This window comes from Schistocerca gregaria, chromosome 8 (genome assembly GCF_023897955.1).
Source record: "Schistocerca gregaria isolate iqSchGreg1 chromosome 8, iqSchGreg1.2, whole genome shotgun sequence".
In the NCBI taxonomy this organism is placed as follows: domain Eukaryota; kingdom Metazoa; phylum Arthropoda; class Insecta; order Orthoptera; family Acrididae; genus Schistocerca; species Schistocerca gregaria.
The window spans coordinates 197,072,324-197,095,188 of NC_064927.1; the positions used below are offsets into that span (position 1 = coordinate 197,072,324).

Here is a 22,865-nt window from a genome sequence, read left to right on the forward strand (position 1 = left end):
GTACCGACATGAGAAAAGGAATCAATGTAAACCCATTCATCGTGTCCACGATTTTTAAGTTACGTTAACCGATGATATTTTTTATTTATTCTTCAACGTTACCATGCTACACTGATAGTTAAACTTGTAGCTGTAAAGCAGTGATTTTCATACTGCTGTCAAACGTCGCCGGTGAATACATGTGATAAGAACATCTTTGGTACAGAGTGTTTTGTAAATACAGCTATGTTGGCAAAATATTGCTTGTAAAGAACGCGTGGCGCTTGTGTACAGCACCAGCTGGCAAGATTATTTATCCAGAATGAACGAAACACTAATGTTAATCTTACTTGCGCTGCTGATGTTAGTTGGTAGTTACATCGCGGGGTCAATACCATTAATAATGCCGATGTCGGAAGTAAGGCAAAAATTTGGCACTGAGATAAGCCTTGCTGTCAGTTTTTGTTATATGCCTGTCAACAAATGTATTTTTCCAGGAAAAACTGCAGATTGTTTCCGTACTCGGCGCAGGTTTGCTTGTTGGAACTGCGTTAGCTGTCATCATTCCGGAAGGAGTAAGATCTCTCGACTCTGCGGCCACAATTCACAGTAAGATAACCAGGTTTAAACCCTTTACTGGGGTATTTGAGTCTTTTTCACGTAAGGTACATGCATGTTTTACTGTATCGAAGAGGTTTAAGAAGTGTCTACATTGTTAAAGAGTTTTGCTTTGTAATTTCAGCCGCTCAAACCAGCAAAGATAGTTCAGGTATACACGTCGAACATGCAGTAAATCCTACCGATATTCACTCACTAATTGCGGTTTCACTTGTTCTGGGATTCGTGTTCATGCTGTTAGTGGATCAGTGCTCTTCATCCAGGAGTAGAGGTAATGTGTACAACGAAAACATTGTCTACCGCAGTGTTTTGTGACTTTGTCGAGCTTAATGTTTCGTTCTGTAATTCCATAGATCTTGAGAGTGGACTAAAATCTGCAGAGAAAAACATCACAGCAACGCTAGGACTCGTTGTACATGCAGCAGGTATGGGTTATTTATTTTCTTTCTAGCAATTTATTTGCAAGTACATTATTAGATCTACAATGAATGACCAGTTTGCATTATGTTCGTTGTTGATTTGCCTTTCCATTTCGTTGTTAGAGATTAAGAACGGTACAGTTTTTACAAATACTGCCTTATACATTATATGTCAATAAACGCAATTTGATTGGAATAGTGCTACTGCCGCACTACCTTATTAAATAACAGGGCCCTTTTATTAGTAGTTAGCTTATAGTAATATATCAGCATATATTGGTTGTAGTAGACAGAATACAGACACTTTGTGAACCACTATACCCTCTGCCATGCACCTTATGGGTGCTTTGCAGAGTATAGATGTAGACAAGGTTACTATTCACTGCTATAAAAAGAATGTTTATCAGTCATTTTAGACTGTGTTGAAGAATTCATTGTTAGCCTACACTTTGATAATTTATGTTTGTGTATAAATAGTGGCCAGCGACTACTAGTATTGCCATCTTTTTTAATTGTTAACTTGTTTCTTCTGTACAGCTGATGGTATTGCACTTGGTGCTGCTGCAACAACTGCACATGCTGATGTTGAAATGATAGTATTTTTGGCAATAATGTTACACAAGGTAAGGAAAAAGAGGTCCATGTAACTGAGTAACATTAACATTTGGGAATGAAAAAATTAAAACTTAACACTGACTGAAATAAAATTTTATTAATGTGTTCTCACTTTCTGTAGTAGATGTTGTGATAACAGAGGATCATTTGTTTGTGATATGTTAATTTCTTGTGGCTGTATGGATTTCATACAAATTGCTGCGTGTAAGGTGCATATTTAAGTGGCATGATTGGAAGTTTACTGTAAATTTTCAGGTTCCACATCTTCATAGATATTCCGCAAGCCACTGTACGGTGCGTGTTGGTGGGCACCATGTACCACTACTAGTCATTCCTTCCCCCGTTCCAGTCGCAAATAGAGTGAGGGAAAGACGACTGTCTGAATGCCTCTGTATGAACCCCAATTTCTCGTATCTTATCTCACGGTCTTTACAACCAACGTATGTTGGCAGCAGTAGGAGCATTCGACATTCAGCTTCAGATGCCAGTTCTCTAAATTTTTTTTGATAGTATTCCTTGAAAAGAAAATCACCATCCCTACGAGGGTTCTAATTTTAGTTTCTGAAGTTCTCCGTAACACGTATGTGTTGTTTGAACCTACTGGTATCTAATCTAGCAGCCTGCCTCTGAATTGTGTTGATGTACTTCAATCCAACGTGGTAAGGATCCCAAACACTCAAGCAGTACTCAAGAATGCGTTGCACCAACACCCTTTAAGTGGTCTCCTTTACATGTGAGCCATACTTTCCTAAAATTTTCCCAGTAAACTGAAGTTGACCATTCACCCTCCTTACCACAGTTCTCACATGTTCGTTCCACCTTGTATTGCTTTACAATGTTATGCCCAGATATTTAAATGACTTCACTGTGTCGAGCGGGCCCTTCTAGTACTAAATACAAACATTACAGGTTTGTTCTTCCTAACCATCCAAACTAACTTTAATATACATAATTAACTGCAGCTAACATGTTGATATTGTTCAGTGAAACTGATATATATATATATATATATTAGGATTCATACCTCAGTCAGTAAAAATGAAATGCTTATTGGATCCCTTTGTTGTCCATCTGTCTTGTCTGTCTATGAAAACCCATTGTTCTTAGGCATGGGTAGAGGTATCAAGTTGAAATTTTTCACATTCTAGAACCTACAGTCCCTTGAAACTGAAAAATTTGACCCGAAACACCCCAGGTACAGTCTCACAGACCACTGGCATTTATGTTACTTTGTTGCTAACGCATATGATGGGGGTAGGAAATTACAGAATTACCTAGTTGTTTCCTGAGTGTGACACGAACCCATACTATTACTGCTTCTTTCATGCTCGCAGTCTCTGAGACCGCACCTGGGACTTTGCAGTTTGGATTACACACCCTGACTTTGAGGGTGCCATTTTAAAATGGTTTGAGGAAAGTTAAGGAAGTGAGGGGGTTGACAGAAGCGTCCAGTCCCACCCGTCCGCTTTGACCCATGATGTAAGGGTGTTGTTGTGTGTGACGTCATGATGGCGCGGAGATGGTTTGTGAGTGTGGCATGTTTGTAGCTGTTGTCATGTTGTGGTTTGTAGTGCTCTCTGCTGGTATGTTCAGGGTTTTAGTTTGTGTGGTGTATTGGGCACAGTTTACTTTTGCTCATTATCCAGAATTGTTTGAGTGTCGGCTGTGTTTGTAGTGGAATTCGTTTCAGTGAGTTAACGATTTTGTGTGAAGGTTAATTTAGTGTTGTTCGCTGTATGTCGTGTGGTAATTTTAATAAAATTAATCGGTTGTTGTTTTTGTTCAGGAATTGATATGACGGATAAAATTAACAGTGCGCAGGTCAAGGGAAGTGTTCCATCCCAATGTGTGGCTGTGTATGTTGGTATTGGTATCAAGAGATGTTTTTGAGCTATATAGGCCAAGGGAAGTTTCCGATTCCAGATGATACAGTGTTTAGTGGTATTTGGGAAGTTTTGCGATGTCGGTTTTTTTGATCTTTTGTGTGGTTTTGTATGAGGGTGGGTGTCTAAATTTGTTTATATTTACTTTGCCCCCCACCCAAAAACACCCCATTTCCGACACTTGTCTCGTTAGAGTCATTAGGCTTTTTGCGGAAAGTGTGTTTGTTTGTTTTTCGATGTATTTTTGCCCTCATAGTGTGTATGTAACGACTTTATATGTGCCATATTGGAATCGTGGTTTGTGACATCATGGGTCAAAGCAGATGGGCAGGATCGGACACTGCCGTATTTCCAAGTGATGCTGGATTAAATAGTGTCAACAACATTTAAAGTGAATGTAATTCAGAATAGGAACAGTGTGAAAGTGAAGACAAATTTGTTTTGTCACCTGTGGAATCTTCTAATGAAACAAGTGAGATTTGTAGAGAATGAATCTTTAGCTACAGGTTCTGCTAGAAATACATTTGATTGAAACAAATATTGCTGATTGTTGAAAACTCTTCCAATAATGGCCAATGCCATTATTTTTCTGCATGTTGGACATAAGTGGGGTGAATGAGTTTGCTCTTCACAGTTCGTGCAAAGATGACACTCAAGTGAGCTGCTTTATTTTTTTGGAGAAGCTTTCAAACTCGTTGGTGACACAACAGATAGAGAGCGATTCAACAACTATCATGCAGACTGTGAGCTTCGTGTATCAATTCACTGTGTCTGGTGTATGTAGCGACCCTTTTTTCTATCCCGACTTCCATATCTCGCATGAAAGTAGGAATGTTAATTTATCTATACATTGACTGGTATTGAGGGGTTTTGTTTTATCCCAGCTAGTTATTAAATTAACCCCAGTGAGTCACTACATGTATTGTCTCCCAGTTTTGAAGGAAAAAACTATAAGTAAATTAATACTAGAGTTTTCAATAGATTCTCGTTCACTTGTTTCAGTTACTAGTCTGCAGTTTATTCTTGGTGAAAATCACATAACCTAATTATTTATGAACCTAAATCGAAGTAAAGTTCAAGACGAATAGTCAGTTTCAAATTAACACGTTATTTTATTTAACAATAATTATTAATAAATCAGTTCATTCACACGATCGCATTCAAACGGGCTCTTTGAATAAGTATCTAATCTGAAATCTCGTCAATATCAGAGATACTAAACAATGATCTGTCACTATCGATAAAAATATTGTTCCTGTTTAATATCCATAAACTATCCCGAACTATGATTACTAGTCGCGTGAAGTAAAGCTTTTCCACTATCACAATACAAAGTCCGAATCTGTCCCAAAATCGTTAATTCTGTAAAATATTTAAATCTTCACACGAAGTGACGTTAAAGTCGGAGAGATTATTGATCACCTCCCCGTTCCTCTAATATAACAAAAGTTCTAATTCTGATCTGAAATTAATGCTTCCCAAAAAAGAATCACGTCGTGATTTATTCTTGCGTCCTGGTTTAATAAAGCTCCTATTGTTGCTTCCTAAAGCTGTACGTCCTAATTGACTTCGAACAGCCTAGAGGATAGAGACTGTAGTATAATAATTGAATTGTATGTCTATTTACACTTCAGTAAACGCTATCTTTGGTGTTCAAGACCTACGTCCTGTGACTATAATATTGATTTTCTCATATATAAGAATAACTAAGAATTTAACCATTTCTATCGTTTTTCCCCCTCCCATGCTTCCAAAATTTATGAAAAATTCTTTTCTTTTTCTATTATTTTTCTACTATAGATTTCCCTCTATTTGTCTCTTATTTCTATTTCATAATTACTACTTGTGGAGGGGCTTGGGACATTTTCTGAATTTATATTTCGAGGGCATGGGAGCTATTTTGGTTTATTAACACCGAGAGGCGTTATAGGTGTTACTTGTAGCAGAAGTCATTGTGGAATGATTGGAAAAACACAAAACATGCTCCACCTGTTACACAAAAAAGAAGAGAAAGATGTCTTATATTTTTCATTTTTGCAAGAAGCCAATCTAGCTTCATTTCTCTACAAAAATTTCCAACGGATGCTAAGAAAATCTCTGAGAAGAAAACTAAAAAGCTGAAAATTAATTGTGTTTGAGTTTTCACAGCATTAACGTTATCATGCAATATTTTGTTCATTTTGTGCAGTTTTTTGTTTAAATGTTTATTTTTATTATTATTTTTTTAAATAAACTTAAAAATTTGTTTGAATTTTTTTGTGTAGTATTAATGTAAACTTTTACATAAAAAACTGAACTGTTTTGCTGAAACTGCCAAATGCAATTTTTATGGCTACTTTTAAATGGTATTCTGTCAGACCGCACCTAGACAGTGTGTGACTTTAAAAAAATATGACAGGAAGCTAAAGGTTAACCATCTAACTCGATGTAATCAAAAGTTATAGCTATTAATGTCCCCCCTTCTAACAGCCGTGTGCCGCAAGTCTCTAGAGGAACGGAAGGTTCCAAATGATTGGAAAAGAGCACAGGTAGTCCCAGTCTTCAAGAAGGGTCGTTGAGCAGATGCGCAAAACTATAGACCTATATCTCTGACGTCGATCTGTTGTAGAATTTTAGAACATGTTTTTTTGCTCGAGTATCATGTCGTTTTTGGAAACCCAGAATCTACTCTATAGGAATCAACATGGATTCCAGAAACAGCGATCATGTGAGACCCAACTTGCTTTATTTGTTCATGAGACCCAGAAAATATTATATACAGGCTCCCAGGTAGATGCTATTTTCCTTGACTTCCGGAAGGGGTTCGATACAGTTCCGCACTGTCACCTGATAAACAAAATAAGAGCCTACAGAATATCAGACCAGCTGTGTGGCTGGATTGAAGAGTTTTAGCAAACAGAACACAGCATGTTGTTCTCAATGGAGAGACGTCTACAGACGTTAAAGTAACCTCTGGCGCACCACAGGGGAGTGTTATGGGACCATTGCTTTTCACAATATATATAAACGACCTAGTAGATAGTGTCGGAAATTCCATGCGGCTTTTCGCGGATGATGCTGTAGTATACAGAGAAGTTGCAGCATTAGAAAATTGTAGCGAAATGCAGGAAGATAGGCACTTGGTGCAGGGAGTGACAACTGACCCTTAACATAGACAAATGTAATGTATTGCAAATACATAGAAAAAAGGATCCTTTATTGTATGATTATGTGATAGCAGAACAGACACTGGTAGCAGTTACTTCTGTAAAATATCTGGGAGTATGCGTGCGGAACGATTTGAAGTGGAATGATCATATAAAATTAATTGCTGGTAAGGCGGGTACCAGGTTGAGATTCATTGGGAGAGTTCTTAGAAAATGTAGTCCATCAACAAAGGAGGTGGCTTACAAAACACTCGTTCTACCTATACTTGAGTATTGCTCATCAGTGTGGGATCTGTACCAGATCAGGTTGACAGAGGAGATAGAGAAGATCCAAAGAAGAGCGGCGTGTTTCATCACAGGGTTATTTGGTAACCGTGATAGCATTACGGAGGATGTTTAGCAAACTCAAGTGGCAGACTCTGCAAGAGAGGCGCTCTGCATCGCGGTGTAGCTTGCTCGCCAGGTTTCGAGAGGATGCATTTCTGGATGAGGTATTGAATATATTGCTTCTCCCTACTTATACCTCCCGAGGAGATCACGAATGTAAAATTAGAGAGATTCGAGCGTGCACAGTGGCTTTCAGACAGTTGTTCTTCCCGTGAACCATACGCAACTGGAACAGAAAAAAGGGGTAATGACAGTGGCATGTAAAGTGCCCTCTGCTACACACCGTTGGGTGGCTTGCGGAGTATAAATGTAGAATGTAGATGTAGATATTTTGATACTCCGAAACCCACTTGTCAGAAGATGTAGGGTAATTCCCATTGATCTAGAATCATGAAATTTGGCAAGAAGGGAGGTTTTTTCTGCAAAAGAAATGGAAGAAATCCAAAAACTGTTAATTTCTAATTAATCACATGAAAAATATTATTTTGACATTATACACTTTCATTGCATTCGTAATCTGCCAAAAGTTCGGACACCTTGATCTGTTTTTTTCTGTAATAGCTATAGTTATTTAGAAGGAAAGATTGTGTATACAGTTTACAAATATTTGTACTAGTTGGTTGAGTTACGATGAAATTAAGTCCCCTGCCATGGTGAAAATGATGCCTCAGTTATCTAGCAGTGTGAAAACGTCCCCTCAGCCATCTAGCAGTGGTACGTGTATGGTTCTGACTACTGCACTACTGATCAAAGTTTGCACTTTCATTGTTTGAGATGTTGTTCTAATATCCCATTAAATACCCATTGGAGTGTACCACATAACAATTCGACATTTGCATGACAACAAAAGCCCTTTGGCTGGCTGTACTAGTTTCTTCTTTGGAGACTTCCATTGAATCGTACCAGTAATCGCAACAGGCTGAGGGCAGATGAAGTGAACGCATCTCCGATTGCCAGTTAGCATAGCATGTTAATATAACCCCAAAATTAATAAAGTAAATGAAAAATTACACTTGATAATGTTAATTCACATAAAAAAATTTATAATTTTGGAATTCCCAGAATTGACATCTTGTCAGTATTGAGACTGATAACACAAAAATTGTCAATATACTCAATTCCCGATATGAATGACCTATCTGTATATGAAGTTAATTATATTTGTTTGGAACCCCCAGTGTGCGAATCCTATAATCTTATTACACTTATCGGGACTGTTTAAATTATATGTACATTATAAAATTTATATTAAAAAATATAAATTTATATAAACATTTTGATGGTAGGAAAAGGAAGAGAAGGAAAAATAGTAGGTGAATATGGACTAGGGGAAAGGAATGAAAGAGGAAACCACATGGTAGAATTTTTCACAGAGCGTAATTCAATCATTTCTAACACTTGGTTTAAGTATCATGAAAGAAGATTGTATACATGGAAGAGACCTGGAGACATCATAATGTTTCAGATTGATTATGTAGTTATAAGACATATTTAGGAACAAGATTTCAAGTTGTAAGACATTTCCATGGGGAAATGTTGACTCTTGACCACAATGTTGAGGGTTGTTAGATGAAATCATCTGGGTGTACAGTGGCTTTCTGATGCACAGTAATTTTCAGTGGTTGAGCCGCAGCAATGCAGTTCAAAGATTTGTGGATTGTTTGAAGAAAATCAAGCTGTTTTTACAAAATGAGCAATATTCACAGTTAATAGGTGTTACATGGCTTACAAAATTGACATTTCAACATTTCAGTGATATGAACATAAAGCCTCAATGCACAAACAAAACAGTTATTGTTACAGTAGATCTTATTTGCGCTTTTATGGTTAACTTGCAAGTTTTTAATATCAATATTGTTTTCAAAAATGACAAGTATTTCCCAAATTTGCAAAAAGTTACCAGTAATTTGGATTTACATGGGAAGTTAGACCAAGAAAATGTCACTCAGGAGTTTTTTTCGCTAATATGTTCTTCTGTTGAAGAATTTTTCATTGAGATTTTCTCAGTTCAAAGAGCTGTCGGAAACACTAAAATTTATTGTATATCCAGATGTGACTTCAGTGGATAAACTGAATTGTCTAAATTTGATTGGTTGGTAACTGAATAAATTGAATTGCGGCCGATTGTTTTCCATTCTAGTTCAACATGGGCTCAAAACTTTGTTGAAACAAACCCCTCTCTTATTCACCAATGCACCCAAACTGTCTCTCGTTCTCTCGCCATCTGCATAAATACTAACGTACTTCTATCTTCAGCATCTTGTCCTGATCCTTTTTTCTCCTCTTTCTGAACCATCATGCATCCACCCCTCCGTATAGCAAACCCTATGTATTTTAATTTGTTGGTAGTGGCAGGAAAATTCACCAGACGCTCATTATAACCTAAAAGAAAATATAAAACCACTTGTAACACTCCCAGCCTCCAAACTAGGTAGACCATATTCAGAGGGTGCCACAGAAAGACAACGGTAGTGTCTAAACATGAACCCTGAGGATTACTTGGTTAATTAACAACTGAGGCACTGCAAAACAACTTATTGTTTTTATTATTTGCCTTTTGTCACACAATTCCACATCATGTGCCACTGAGCGCAACATAACTTGTCTACAAATATTCACAGAAAGCATGCTAGAGAGGGGGATACAAACATTAAAAGCAAATGTGTATCGGATCAATATAACTGTCCTTGAAAGTTCAAAATGAGAACCCAAATAGAAGAGACACTGACATTCAGAAACAGTTGCTATCCGTATTGTTGTTGTAATGGTTTTCAGTCTGAAGACTGGTTTGATGCCTCTCCATGCACTACTCCATGTTGTGCTAGCCTCTTTGTCTCAGACTAACTACTGCAACATACATCCTTTTGAATCTGTTTAATGTATTTATCTCTTGGTCTCTCTCTATTGCTTTTGCACCTCACACTTCCCTCCAAAACTAAGTTGGTGATTCCTTACACCTCAAAACATGGCGTTTTTAACTGATCCCTATTTTAATTCAAGTTATGCCACAAAATTCTTTTCTTACCAATTCTTTTCATTGCCTCCTCATTGGTTACATGATGTTCCCATCTAATCTTCAGCATTCCTTCTGTAGCGCTACATTTGAAAAGCTTGTATTCTATTTGTGTCTGAACTGTTACTTGCCCAGATTTCATTTCCTTACAAGGGAACACTACGGACAAAAACTTGCAGAAAAGACTTCCTAATACTTAGACCTGTATTCGATGTTAACAAATTTTTCTACTTCAGAAATATTTTTCTTGCCATTGCCAGTCTACATTTTATACCCTCTTTATTTTGGCCATCAAGCTATAGTACTACCCAAATAGCAGAATCCACCAGCTACTTTCAGTGTCTCATTTCTTTATGTAATTCCTTCAGCATCGCCTGATTTAATTCAATTATTTTCTGTTACCCGTATTTGCTTTTGTTGATTTTTATCTTATATTCTTTTTTCAAGACACAGGTCATTCCATTTGACTGTTCTTCCAGCTCTTTTGCTGCCTCTGGTAGAAGTACAATGTCATCGGCAAACCTCCAGCTTTTTATTTCTTCTTCCTGAACTTTAATTCCTTCTCCATATTTTTCTATGGCTTCATGTACTGCTTGCTTATTGTACAAACTGAATAACAAGCAGCGTAGGCTACAATGTTTCCTCACTCCCATCTCAACCACTGCTTAAGTTAAATGCCCCTCAAGCATTATAACTGCCATCAGGTTTCTGTGCAAGTAATATATAATCTTTTGCTCCCTATATTTTACTCCTACTATCTCAGATTTTCAAAGAGTGTTTGTAGTCAACATTCTCAAAAACTTATCCAAATCTACAAAAAGTGCAAACATAGGCTTTCTGCCTTTCCCAAAACTATCTTCTAAGATAAGTATTGCCTTGCGTGTTCCTTCATTTCTTCGGAACCAAACTGATTTTCCCCATGGTTGGCTTCTGTCAGTTTTCCCATTCTTCTGTAAATAATTTGTGTTAGTATTTTGCAACCATGTCTTATTAAACTGATAGTTCTGTAATAGTCACACCTGTCAGCGCCTACTTTCTTTGGGATTGCAATTATTATGTTCGTCTCAAAGTGTGAAGGTATTTCACCTGTCACATGCACCTTGCATACCAAGTGGAATAGTTTTGTTGTGGCTGTCTCTCCCAAGGATATCAGTAGTTCTGAGGAATGTCGTCTACTCTGGAAGCCTTATTTTAACTTAGGTCTTTCAGTAATCTGTCAGATTCTTCATGCAGCATTGTATCTCATATTTCATCTTCATCTATGTCCTCTTCTCTTTTTGCAGTATTGCCTTCAAGTTCATTTCCCCTCTAAACATTCTATCATATATATTTTTCTTCCATTTAGTACACTCACTAGTCCTGCTTATCAGTGAGATCCTGGAGAAGCTTTCTCATTGGGAACTATTGGTAAAAAACACCCATGTCACTTCATTTGCACTTCTCACTAGTAGTCCCCTTTCATATTCTAATGGCACTTCTTATGTCATCTTCCACCTAATAAATGAGGTTTTACACCTGGTCTGGAACAGCTGAAGTGCAGCTACTGTTGTGAGTTTCATCATGACCAGAAATAAGAAATGTCACTCTGAAAATCCTTCTCAGCGTTTGCATAGTGGTATTCTGCCACCCACACAACCCTCATTCCAATTGCATATTGTGTCCCTCCTCCTTCCAACTGTTGGCACGTGTGTTACATCTGTCCCATATGTCCAGCAAGAATGTCCTATCTCAGGCACACCGTACCATATCTGAAATGAGCTTAGGCATGTGCTACTTCTGCTACAACTTTTGCACAGCTTTTTGTATAATCATGTAGATGAAAGATCACTGTTCTGTTAACTTTTGCCAAGAGTAAGTTTGAACATGCTTCTGCACTCAACATGGTTGGTTTCAATGGCTGCTTCACAAATATTGTCATCTAGAACCCCCCCCCACCCCACCAAAAAAAAAAAAAAAAAAAAAAAAAAAAAAAAAAAAAAAAAAAAAAAAAATATCTGCTTCTTTGAATGGCATGTGGGTTAGCCGTTCCTTTTAACACATTCTTCATCCTCCACATTCCCACTAATGTCTGTTTCCACTAATTTTGATCCTTTACTGATTTTTCCTCTGTTTCTATACCTTTCCCTCATCCATCTCTTCCCCAGTAACTTTACAGCACCTCACAACTTTGTTCTGATCCCGCCCACTTTAAGTTTATTCATTGATCTCTGAATCTTCCTCCTTGTTGTTCTCCCAACAGTCTCCCATGCTTTTTCCCACCCCATTCTCTCTTTCTCAGCTCTAACCCTAACTTCTTTCTTAATGTCAACTCCTATTTCACCATGTGCAACACACTAGTGCCTCTGCTTCTCTCGAACACTCTCTAATGCCCTATTTATGTCCTCTTCCCTTGTTCCCCATCCCTGTTACACCCGTTGCTGCCACCACTCCTCTATTATATCATATGCTGTACAAGAGACCACCCCTCACCTCAATTGGGTTATATCACCAGGATGATGTGTCATATATTTATAATCTGAACTGCTGCTATTCCTTCTTTATGCGTCAGTCAGTGGTGCAGTGCCTCCAATATGTGATGGGAAGTTATATTTACTCATTCCATTGTATTCTGTTCTGGATTTTCTTGTATGATATTATTATTCTTGTTGTTTTTGTTATTTCTAACAGGTAAATGGGCTTCAATGCATTTGCTTCATTTAATCACAATCAGGAATTCAGCATTTTGTTGAAAATTTCATCTGCAACAAACTACCAATATGTTTGAACTTATGAAACATTGCTTAACATCTTGCAGTTGAATTTCCTTGATTGCTGTAACAAATCACAACCTTGGGAAGTTAATGCTCATTGTTACCATAATATAAAGGACATCTGTGTCCTGAAACACAGGCACTCTTATGATTTCAGTGACTATATGTATCGTAAGGTAGTAAACTTCATGCACCATAGGAAACAGTGCAGCTTGTGGAGGTCCCTTTAGAACCAGACACACTGCACAAAGCAACTGACGATCATCTTGGTATCTGGTGTCAGCTGAAGTTGTTGGCTTGCATTATGTAATATTAGTCCATGAAATAAAGGAGACATTGAGTCCCAGGCAAAGTTCTTGTTGAAAATTATGAATTGCAGTAGAGCGTCGATTATCTGAACGTCGGTCAACCGAACGACCACTTAACCGAACTGGGTACTTGCTCGCACCTGTTACTCTCCCACCGTATCGTCCATCATCCCCCTCACTCCCAAACCAAGTTCCCACAGTAGTCGCCGCACTGGGCCACCGCTGGCAGCTTCTAATGGGGCCTTCACAAGGCATTGCTGACCGGCCAAGCCGCCAGTCACTGTGTTTCAACAATCAGCACACTTCTGTCGGTTGGCACTGGCAGTAGAAGTAGCGGCAGTATTAAAGCTGTTCACAGCAACAGCTGCGCCAGCTTAGAGTTGAGGCGTGCCGCTCCGTGCAGTTTGAAGGATTGTACGCCTCAAGAAGAGCTTCTCACGGTGCAAACAGTCACCTTCTGTTCTCTGTTACGACCACTTGTGTGGTGCTGCGTGAAGAAGAAGTGAACTTGACGATACAAAATGCTTGACCATAAATGTGTTGTCCTTTCTATGAGTGACAAGTACAAGATTATTAAAAGGTTAGAAGAAGGTGAATCTGCAACCACTTTATCCAATGAGTACAAGGTGGGGGAGTTGACAATTATGGATATAAAAAAAACAAAAGATGACCATAGCAAATTTTATAGCTATGTTTGATTCTACTGATGGATCAACAAGCCGTAGAACTATGAAGCTTGCCACTAACACAGATCTAGATGATGCTGTTTACAAGTGGTTTACACAAAAGAGATTGGAAGGAGAACCTATCTCAGGTCCCATTCTGTGTGATAAGGCAATGCAGTTCAATGAAAAACTTTGAAGGCCTTCGAACTTTAAAGCGAGCACTGGCTGGTTAAAACGCTTCAAGTCAAGACACAGCATTCGTGAGCTTACAATACAGCGAGAAAAACTGTCGGCTGATTCTTCAGCAGCTGATTCTTTCAAAGTCAAACTAAGGGACGTATTAAGGGAAGAAGATTATGCTCTCAAAAACATTTACAATGCTGACTAAACTGGACTTAACTGGAAAGCTTTACCAAGAAAAACTCTTGTTTCACGTCATGAATTAGCAGCACCAGGTCCTAAAACAAGCACTGACCGCATTACAGCACTGACTTGTTCTAATGCTACTGGAAGTCACCGACACCTTATGTTCATCATTGGTAAAAGCAAAAAAACCGCATTGTTTCAAGCATGTTAATATGTCAGCCTTGCCTGTTGTGTACACCTCAAAAAAAGAGTGCCTGGATGGATAGTAAGATTTTTATGAAGTGGTTTCTGGACGTTTTCATACCCTCTGTAGAAGCTCATCAGCTAAAGAATGGGAAGAGGGAGAAAACACTACTTCTCCTTGACAATGCACCAACTCATCTGTCCTACATGATCAGTGCAGCATGGAATAGTGTAAAGGAAGAGAATTTGAAGAAAGCCTGGAATAAAATTTTGGACACAGAAGAAAATTCACAAGGTATGATTGAAAATGATGAACAGAATGATATGTCCGAAATTCTCGGTATGCTAAAAGAAATAGATTGCCAATTGCCACGAATGAGATGAAGACATTCATGAATGGATTAATATCGATGATGCAGATCCAGGACACCAAATCCTACAGGACAGCGAGATTGTAAACGTCGTCACTGATAAAGATGACGCCGCCGGCATCTCATCAATCAGTGCTCCAGAAAGTGAAGAGGAAAGTATACCAAAAGCTTCTGAGGCATTCACTTGTTTAGATACTGCCTTGTGATGGTTTGAAGCCCAAGATGAAAGTGACCAGTTTCAGATATCTGTAATGAAAAAAGTACATGCCTTAGCTGCTTGTAAGTGTGTAGGCTTGCTTAGACAGACCAAAGTAAAGGATTTTATTAACATTAATTTTCTATACTGTGTGTATTGTTCATGCAAAATGTGTGTGTAATATGTATATATTTTTGTTTAATAAACTGTGCCACATACTATATTTTCCTACTGGAGTTGCCTTTGTATGTTACTTTGTAATACTAAAAGAGATGCCTGTTTTTATGAATAAATTTACTGTACAGTACTGCTTTCTGGCAAATAAACATGTACAGTTTGATTATCCGGACAAACCAGTTTTCCGAACACCCATGCCCCCAATTACTTCGGATAATCGACACTCTACTGTATTTTTAAATGAAGGAGACTACACACTGAAAGACAGAAGTGCTGTGTCCACACAAACAAAAGGTATGGAATGCATTTCCTTTTTCTAGCAGTAGGAAAAACATGCCCCCCCCCCCCACACACCACACACACACACACACACACACACACACACACACACACACACACACATATACACATACACAGATGCCTGGCACCATACATTGTGTTCTGTAGACTGGCAGCTCTTTACTGGTCAACGGTAAGTGTACTGAGCTGAGGTGGAGATGCAGGGTGGGGTCGTGGATGGTGAGAGGTGGGAGGCAGGGAGGGGAATGGGGGGAAGCGTCGCAGCTTGTGGGGTGGGGAGGAATCTGTGAGCTCGCTAGGGGTGCAGGTAGAAGGGGCTGATGTGGGGACACAAACTGGATGTGGGTACTGGATCAGGGGATGATGCCAGGAAGGTTATGAGGACGCCACTTTCCCCCTCTACCTACACACCTAGCTAGCCCACAGGCAGTTTTCTACTCTCCTATGAGCTGTTAGGCGTTTCTTCCCAACCCCTTCCCCTCCTTCCCCCTTCTCCCTTCTCCCAACCCCACACCCCCACCTAATCCTAGTACATTCACCATGGGCTGGTAAAGATCTGCCAGTTGACTGAGCACAATGTAGGGACTCAGGTGTGTGTGTGTGTGTGTGTGTGTGTGTGTGTGTGTGTGTGTGTGTGTGTGTGTGTGTGTGTGTTTGTGTTTTTTCCTACTGCTAGAAGAAGAAAGTGTATTCTGAAAGCTAGCCAAGTGGCATACCTTTAGTTTGTGTGCCTATTGATGACACAGTGCTTCCACCTTTTGGTGAGTCATCCTTTATTTCTAAATAATTTGTACACTGCAAAACATTTAAGTTTTTGGTCTTAAAGCCTTCTTCTTAAGTAGGAAACACTCAGACATGCATGCAAGCACATATGACTAGTTTCTGGCCCCTGGCCCCACTGTGAACTACTACACCTGATGGGAGAAGCAATCCATGGTTGTCGGCGGCAAGGAGAGAGTTGGGGCAGGGAGAGGGGGGGAGGATAGCAGGGTAGAGGGGGGAAAGGTGTGGTGCTGTTGTGGGAGCATGCAGGGATGTGCTGGAAATAGGGTAGGGCTGCTAGGTGCAGTCAGGAGGGTTTTGGGGGGTTGGGGTGGAAAAGGAGAGATAGAGGAGGAGAACAAGGCTAGTAGGTGTGTTGGTGGAACAGAAGGCTGTGTAGTGCTGGAATGTGAGCAGGGAAGGAGAGAGGTGGGTGAAAGACAGGGACAAATGAAGGTTGAGGCTGGGTGGGGGGGGGGGGGGGTATTGTTGTTTATGGGAATTGTCCCCACCTATTCAGAAAAGCTGGTGTTGATAGGAAGGATTCAGATTGTGCAGGCTGAGAAGCAGTCATGGAAGTGAAGCACATTGTTTTGGGTAGCATGTTCAGCAACTGGTTGGTCCAGTTGTTTCTTGGCCACAGTTTATCAGTGGCCATTCGTGCAGACACACAGCTTGTTAGTTGTCGTGCCCACATAGAATGCAGTACACTGATTGCACCTTGGTTTGTTGATCACATGACTGCTTTGATTGATGGGATAGGAGATGCATTGACTGGACTGGAGCAAGTGGTGGTGGGGAGATACATAGGACAGGTCTTGCAGAGATGTCTACTGCAGGCCTATGAGTCATGAGGCAACAGGTTGGGAGCAGGGGTGGAGTAGGTATGCACAAGAAAGTTCTGTGGTGTGTGGAATACCAGCAGAGAATGTGATTTAGTTGCTCCAGACCTGAGTTATACTAAGTCTCAAGGGAGTGCTGCACTGTGTTGGATGGTGGGGATGTGGGAGATGGTAGGTGACTGGAGAGAAGACATGGGAAATCTATATCTGTATGAGGTTGGGAGGGTAATTTCAATCTGTGAAGACCTCAGTGAGACCCTAGACATATTTAGAGAGGGACTGCTCGTTGCTACAGAATGTGACTGACGTGGGTGGCTAGGATGTATTGAAGGGACTTCACGGTATCGAATGGGTGGGAGGAAGTGGAGGTATTGCTGGTGGTTGGTAGATTTGATATGGGCAGATAAACATAGAGAAAGATGGCTTGCAGGCTTGAGGAAGACCAGGTGAAGCTAATGTGGGAAAAAGAGTTGAGGTTCTGGAAGTTCACACGATCAGACAAGATCACGCCATCAATGAATCTGAAGCAGGTTGTAGTTCCATCCTGGATTTTCCATTGTTTGATTCAATCATGAGATTATTTTTCATTGGTAATCTGTTGTGCTAGTAGTATTGTTTGTCATATAGCTGAAGATTGGATGACCGTAAAGAGTATTGAAGTGGCTGTTGGTGGTTATAAAAGTGGGCAGCCACATGAAACAGCATTGAAATGTTACAGAAGATTGGCAAAATCGGTGTTTCATCATATTCATATGCTGAACAACTTTCCACAGTTTGCTTTGAATAATTTGTGCATCCCGACTAAACAATTAGGGCTCATGGTTCTGTATTTGTTGGGTTCCAAAATTCCCAGCCTAGAAGAGATTTTTATGCATAGGGAATTTGTCATCTCTTGAAAGATTTGATTAATGATGTATATGAATCATGATTATCTAGAAAAGTAATACAAAGTTGTAGTTTCCAGACTTTTAAAATAAATTTACTTAAACTATTCCAGTATTGTATTCATACAGATTGTATTAATTATGCATTAAGCTGAATGAATTAGGAGTAAAATGTGATGTGAAAGTTTCCCAAACAGTTGCTGATGTTTGTGACTGGGGTTTCAATTGTGGACATATTAGCACTGCTTATACTGAGAAGTAGTAGTCTTTGATAATACTGTTTACTGACATCAGTAAATTTACCTCACCTAATAACTTGCAAATAACTTGTAACCAGATTTTGTGTTAAATAACTTCTGTGTTAATTTGAGTTAATCATGAGAAACTGTTTGTTGTTTTCAGGCACCAGCAGCATTTGGTCTCGTTACTTTCCTTATGCATGAAGGATTGGAAAGGAATAGAATTCGGAAGCATCTCATTGTTTTCTCTTTGTCAGCACCAGTCCTAGCAATGGTTACTTATTTTGGAATTGGCCAGGTATTCAATTTTTTCTTCAATTTATAACTTGAAATTAATCTCAGGGTGTATACATAACTCTTTCATTGGTCACTGGGTTTATAAATATTGTATGATGATAATTATGGAAAATATCTCTTACATTTAACACAAGTTAATTTTGTCAAATTCAAGAGGGCATTGATAGAGATAGTATTTGTTTTGTTGCATTGTACAAATTAAATTTGGGATATTATGTGGTACTGCTGTTCAGAATTTTAACACCAAGTTTCTAGAAGGTACATGTATCAAGGCCAACAGAAGAAGGAAAGAGAGAAAAAAAAATGTTTTTATGTACAGTTTGAGGAATAGTACCCAGCCCCCCCTCCCCCCCCCCCCCCCTCCCCCCCCCCCCCTCTCTCTCTCTCTCTCTCTCTCTCTCTCCTCTCTCTCTCTCTCTCTCTCTCTCTCTCTCTCTCTCTCTCTCACACACACACACACACACACACACACACACACACACACACACACACACACACACACACACAGATAGAGAGAGAGAGAGAGAGAGAGAGAGAGAGAGAGAGACTAGTAGGTGAGCCTGAGTAATGATCAAAAATATCAGTGAATAGAGTTCACAGTTGATAAAGAACAGTGACATTTGCGTGTCTTTCTTCTGTATCTCTCATTGCATTGATGTAGCCGTGAGAGGTTACGGGCAAGGAGACTACTGGCAAGTGATCTAGTGCAGCACCAAGTGCACAATAGTTGTTCATTACTTTTTTCTGAGTGATTAATTAATTGTAAAATTTCTGCTGTGTTGAAGTTATGATCAGTTCTGAATTGTTGTGGTGTTAGTCCACACTTTATAGAATAACGAAGTGCAGACTTTTCAGCTGTATAGGGATATTCCACGTATCTTGTTGTACTCTTTTTGAAGTGGAATTAGGTTTAAATTTTAAGTATATTTTAGTTCTGTTCGAGATTACTGTTTCATAATTTGAGCTTTATATGAGCTATGTGCTGTTGTCCTTATACTGTGTTGTCATGATATAGTCACCACCATCTCCATCACCTCTTTGTAGTCAGCTTCCCAAAATGCAAACTTTAGTGACAGACTCTAGTACACAGGGTGATGTGTATGAGCATGTTATGGAGGATAAAAAATTAGAAATGATATATATTTTCGTATCATAAAAGTTCTGCCATCATTTTTTCTTGGATGGTGTGTATGAGCATATTGCAGAGGATAAAAAAAATTAGAAATGATGTATAATATTTTCTTAACATAGAAATTCAGCCATCCTCTTTTTGTTGAGGTATTGACACTTAATGCTCTCACTTTCATAATCTATTTGTAATTTAGTACTTTGAATATTCATGACTTGTTTCACAGGGGATCTTCTCTATTTCCTGCCCATTTTTATTTTCCTGGCTGTCAGAATTTATTGAATAGTTTTTTTTCCGTCTTATAATGAACTAAACACACAACTCTCCTATCCATTTCAACTATTTTCTGAGACCGGTCACTAGTGTGCTGGATATTTCAAAAAGCCAGCCAGAACTTTATCCTGACTTCATTACACAGTAATTATTGCCCAGTCTCTTACCAATTAATTTCCCATGCCCTTTATTTCTTCCTTCCAGCATCTAGGTGTACTCTCTCTCCATTGTAATTGTCGTAATGAGAGAGTGTATAAATATCCAGATCAAATTATAAATTGACACTTATGCATCTGGTAGTATTGCTCTATTTGTTCTGTTTTAGCATACAATAAGTATGGCAAGTATATCCTCGTATCCTAAACCCTATAAGTGTGTAATATTATGTACTGATTTTGTTGCCCATACTTCCTGAAGATATCTATGACGCTTAAGTGGCAAATTGACCCATCACTTAAATAAAAGCTGCATATGTCCAAGCACCTAGCTCCTACTTCCTCTGGAGCTAGAAGTACAGATCTTGCAGTACCGTAAATGTAACCACTGATTCATCTGTGGATAAGCATTTCATTTGTCTACACTATTATTTAATATAGCTCAGTGTTTTATTTTCTCTGTAGCTGTCAGAAAATTAACTTGGACCACACATTGTCTTATGTCATTTGGAAACTGTTTGCAGGAAGGGAAAGAAACACTGTCATCTGTAAATGCGACGGGTTTGGCAATGTTGTTCAGTGCAGGCACTTTCCTCTATGTGGCAACAGTTCATGTCCTGCCTGAATTGATGGTGAGGAGTAGAGCGGCTGAGGGAGGTGTAGTGGAACAACATAAAGGTCTCAGGACAATGGAACTGTTGGCACTGGTGGTCGGAGCTCTCCTGCCACTCTTTCTCACTCTCAGTCATCATCATTAATTACTCTGGATAAATTTCTACAAGTCCTTTCAGATGGCCTGCCAGCAGCAGGAGAAGAACAGAGTGTGTGATTTACCACTCTATGTTGTTAGGCACTGCCTTGGTAGCTGGTGCCGAAGTGAACGTTTTCATTGCCACGTTAAAATAATTATACCACGTAATGACAGTTGCTGTTGTGCCTGTGGTGGGGCACGACTTGAACTTTGTATGTACCTGCATAAGTGTGAATTTGGACTGTATGCCATACAGTTGCAAAGTGGGTACGGGGCCTAAGCAAGAAGATGATGAATTGAAATGAATGTTTGCAAAATAATTAATTTTATTTCTGGTTATTCCCTTTTCTTGTGTACAGCAAAGCACAGTTAATAAGCAAAAAAGTCTTTTTAATTATGCGCCTCCAACTAAAGAGATAACACTGTTGTAGACTAAAAGCTACATGTTATTGAGCCACCAGATGAAGTTTTGTGTTCATAATGATCTCTTTGTTACTCAAAATGTTATTTAAAGATTGAGACAAAACTGGTGTTTAAGTTCATGGGTATTTTGTTAGTTTGATTTATAGTCGGGAATGTCGTTAGAAAATTTCAGGTTCTGGAAAAATGTAATTAAACATAGTGCAAACAGTGATTCCAGCTGATTAGTCTGAAGTAAAAAAAAATCGTACTGTTTCATATTTTATGATTTTTGCTAAATCCAGTTAGTTGTCAGTGACTCTCTTTCAGTTTTTTTTTTCCCCCTGGAATTTTGTCACCATTGATGTACATTTTTATGTGGGGAATGCCTTCATTGTTGCATGTGCAATTACACCTGTATCAGTGGAAGACTGGCAACAGTCTTGGCACATTGCTTAGTCTTAGTGTGCGAAACATTCCTGTTAAAGCTTTTGGTTGCTTTACACTCTATTGTTCCTGGGTGATGTATCTTGTTTCATTTCTACAATCAGCCAATGTGTATATTTTATGGACATTCTCACCTTTGAGATGAAGTTCTCATGTGTGTGTGTTCTATACTATACACAGTTAAATGTATTCTTTGTGCTTGGCCACTTTATCTTAAAGGTGAACAGTGTTCTGCTTTTTTGGTATTTTTTTTTTTTAGCCCTTGTCTCCCATTACTGTGATAATTATGTAATTTTGTGATTTATTTGATGTATTTACAATTTTAGTTTTCATATTATTGTGGTTACTATATTTTTGAAAATCTCCAATATCTTTTTTCCAATTTGTCATACTTGGCACAACCACCATCTGCCTTCCAATGTTATGTTATAATGAGCAGCTAGTGTACGTAGTATTGTGAAAATACTGTGTCTGTACGTGGCGGTAAGATAAATTCTTACTGCATTTGTTTCTCTCAAAAAATGATTTTTAATTTGTTTTCTCTTAATGGAAAACTGATTAGCTTTGGATACATTCTGTCTTTCTCAAGGCCAAATACATATGACTAAATTGAAACACATCAGCAGTCATGAAGTTCTGTTTATGTTGTAATTTTTTTATCCCAGGTATGCAGTATTGTAAGACAAAATATCGTAAATTTCTTTAGGTTATTTAATGATGAACAAACAACATAGTTTTTTATTTTGTAATGAAATCAGTTTGTGAAGTAGTATCTTCGTGTGTTTTGCAAGGACATTAGGTTTATTACAATAATCTACATGTCTTTAATTTGAGTAAGAGGTGGCACATCCCGTGCGACCCTGGCACTATCAGTGCAAATACTGTTCAACATTGGTTGTCATTTTGTGGAAAGTATTGAGTGCACATGCAGTGTGACATGCGCACAAATCAGCACAACTATCCTTAAAACGTACCACAGTGTATATGAATGGTTGTCGGTTTGTAAGACACAGGGTGAGCAGTAGTGAACTGTCCTGTATTTTTTTCATTTCAACGGTGTGTGTGTGTAAAATATGTCATTGTGTTATTGTATATTTTGAGTTTTAAGCAGAATGATACAAAACTCTGCAATCACTATTATGAAAGGGGGCTATACTGATGTATATAAGGGTGCCAGCTCTGAACTTTGCTTATATAGTGTTTTTGTGTCAGTCCTTTGTCACAGTTGTGTACTGAAAAAAATGTGTGCTAGAGCTATTTTAAATGGTTTTTAAATACATCTGTGTTCCATTGTGAGTATTTGACAGGTTA

General features: G+C 38.7%; 1 protein-coding gene across 1 annotated transcript; it reads left to right on the forward strand.

Moving 5' to 3' along the window:
- The first annotated feature begins 158 nt into the window (after positions 1-158).
- On the forward strand, positions 159-22,865 carry LOC126283950 (zinc transporter ZIP9). Its single transcript, XM_049982377.1, has 7 exons — positions 159-397; positions 477-588; positions 722-868; positions 951-1,022; positions 1,554-1,639; positions 18,267-18,401; positions 20,482-22,865. Exons 1-7 carry the CDS (start codon positions 302-304, stop codon positions 20,713-20,715), a joined length of 882 nt encoding a protein of 293 aa, XP_049838334.1. The 5' UTR covers positions 159-301; the 3' UTR covers positions 20,716-22,865.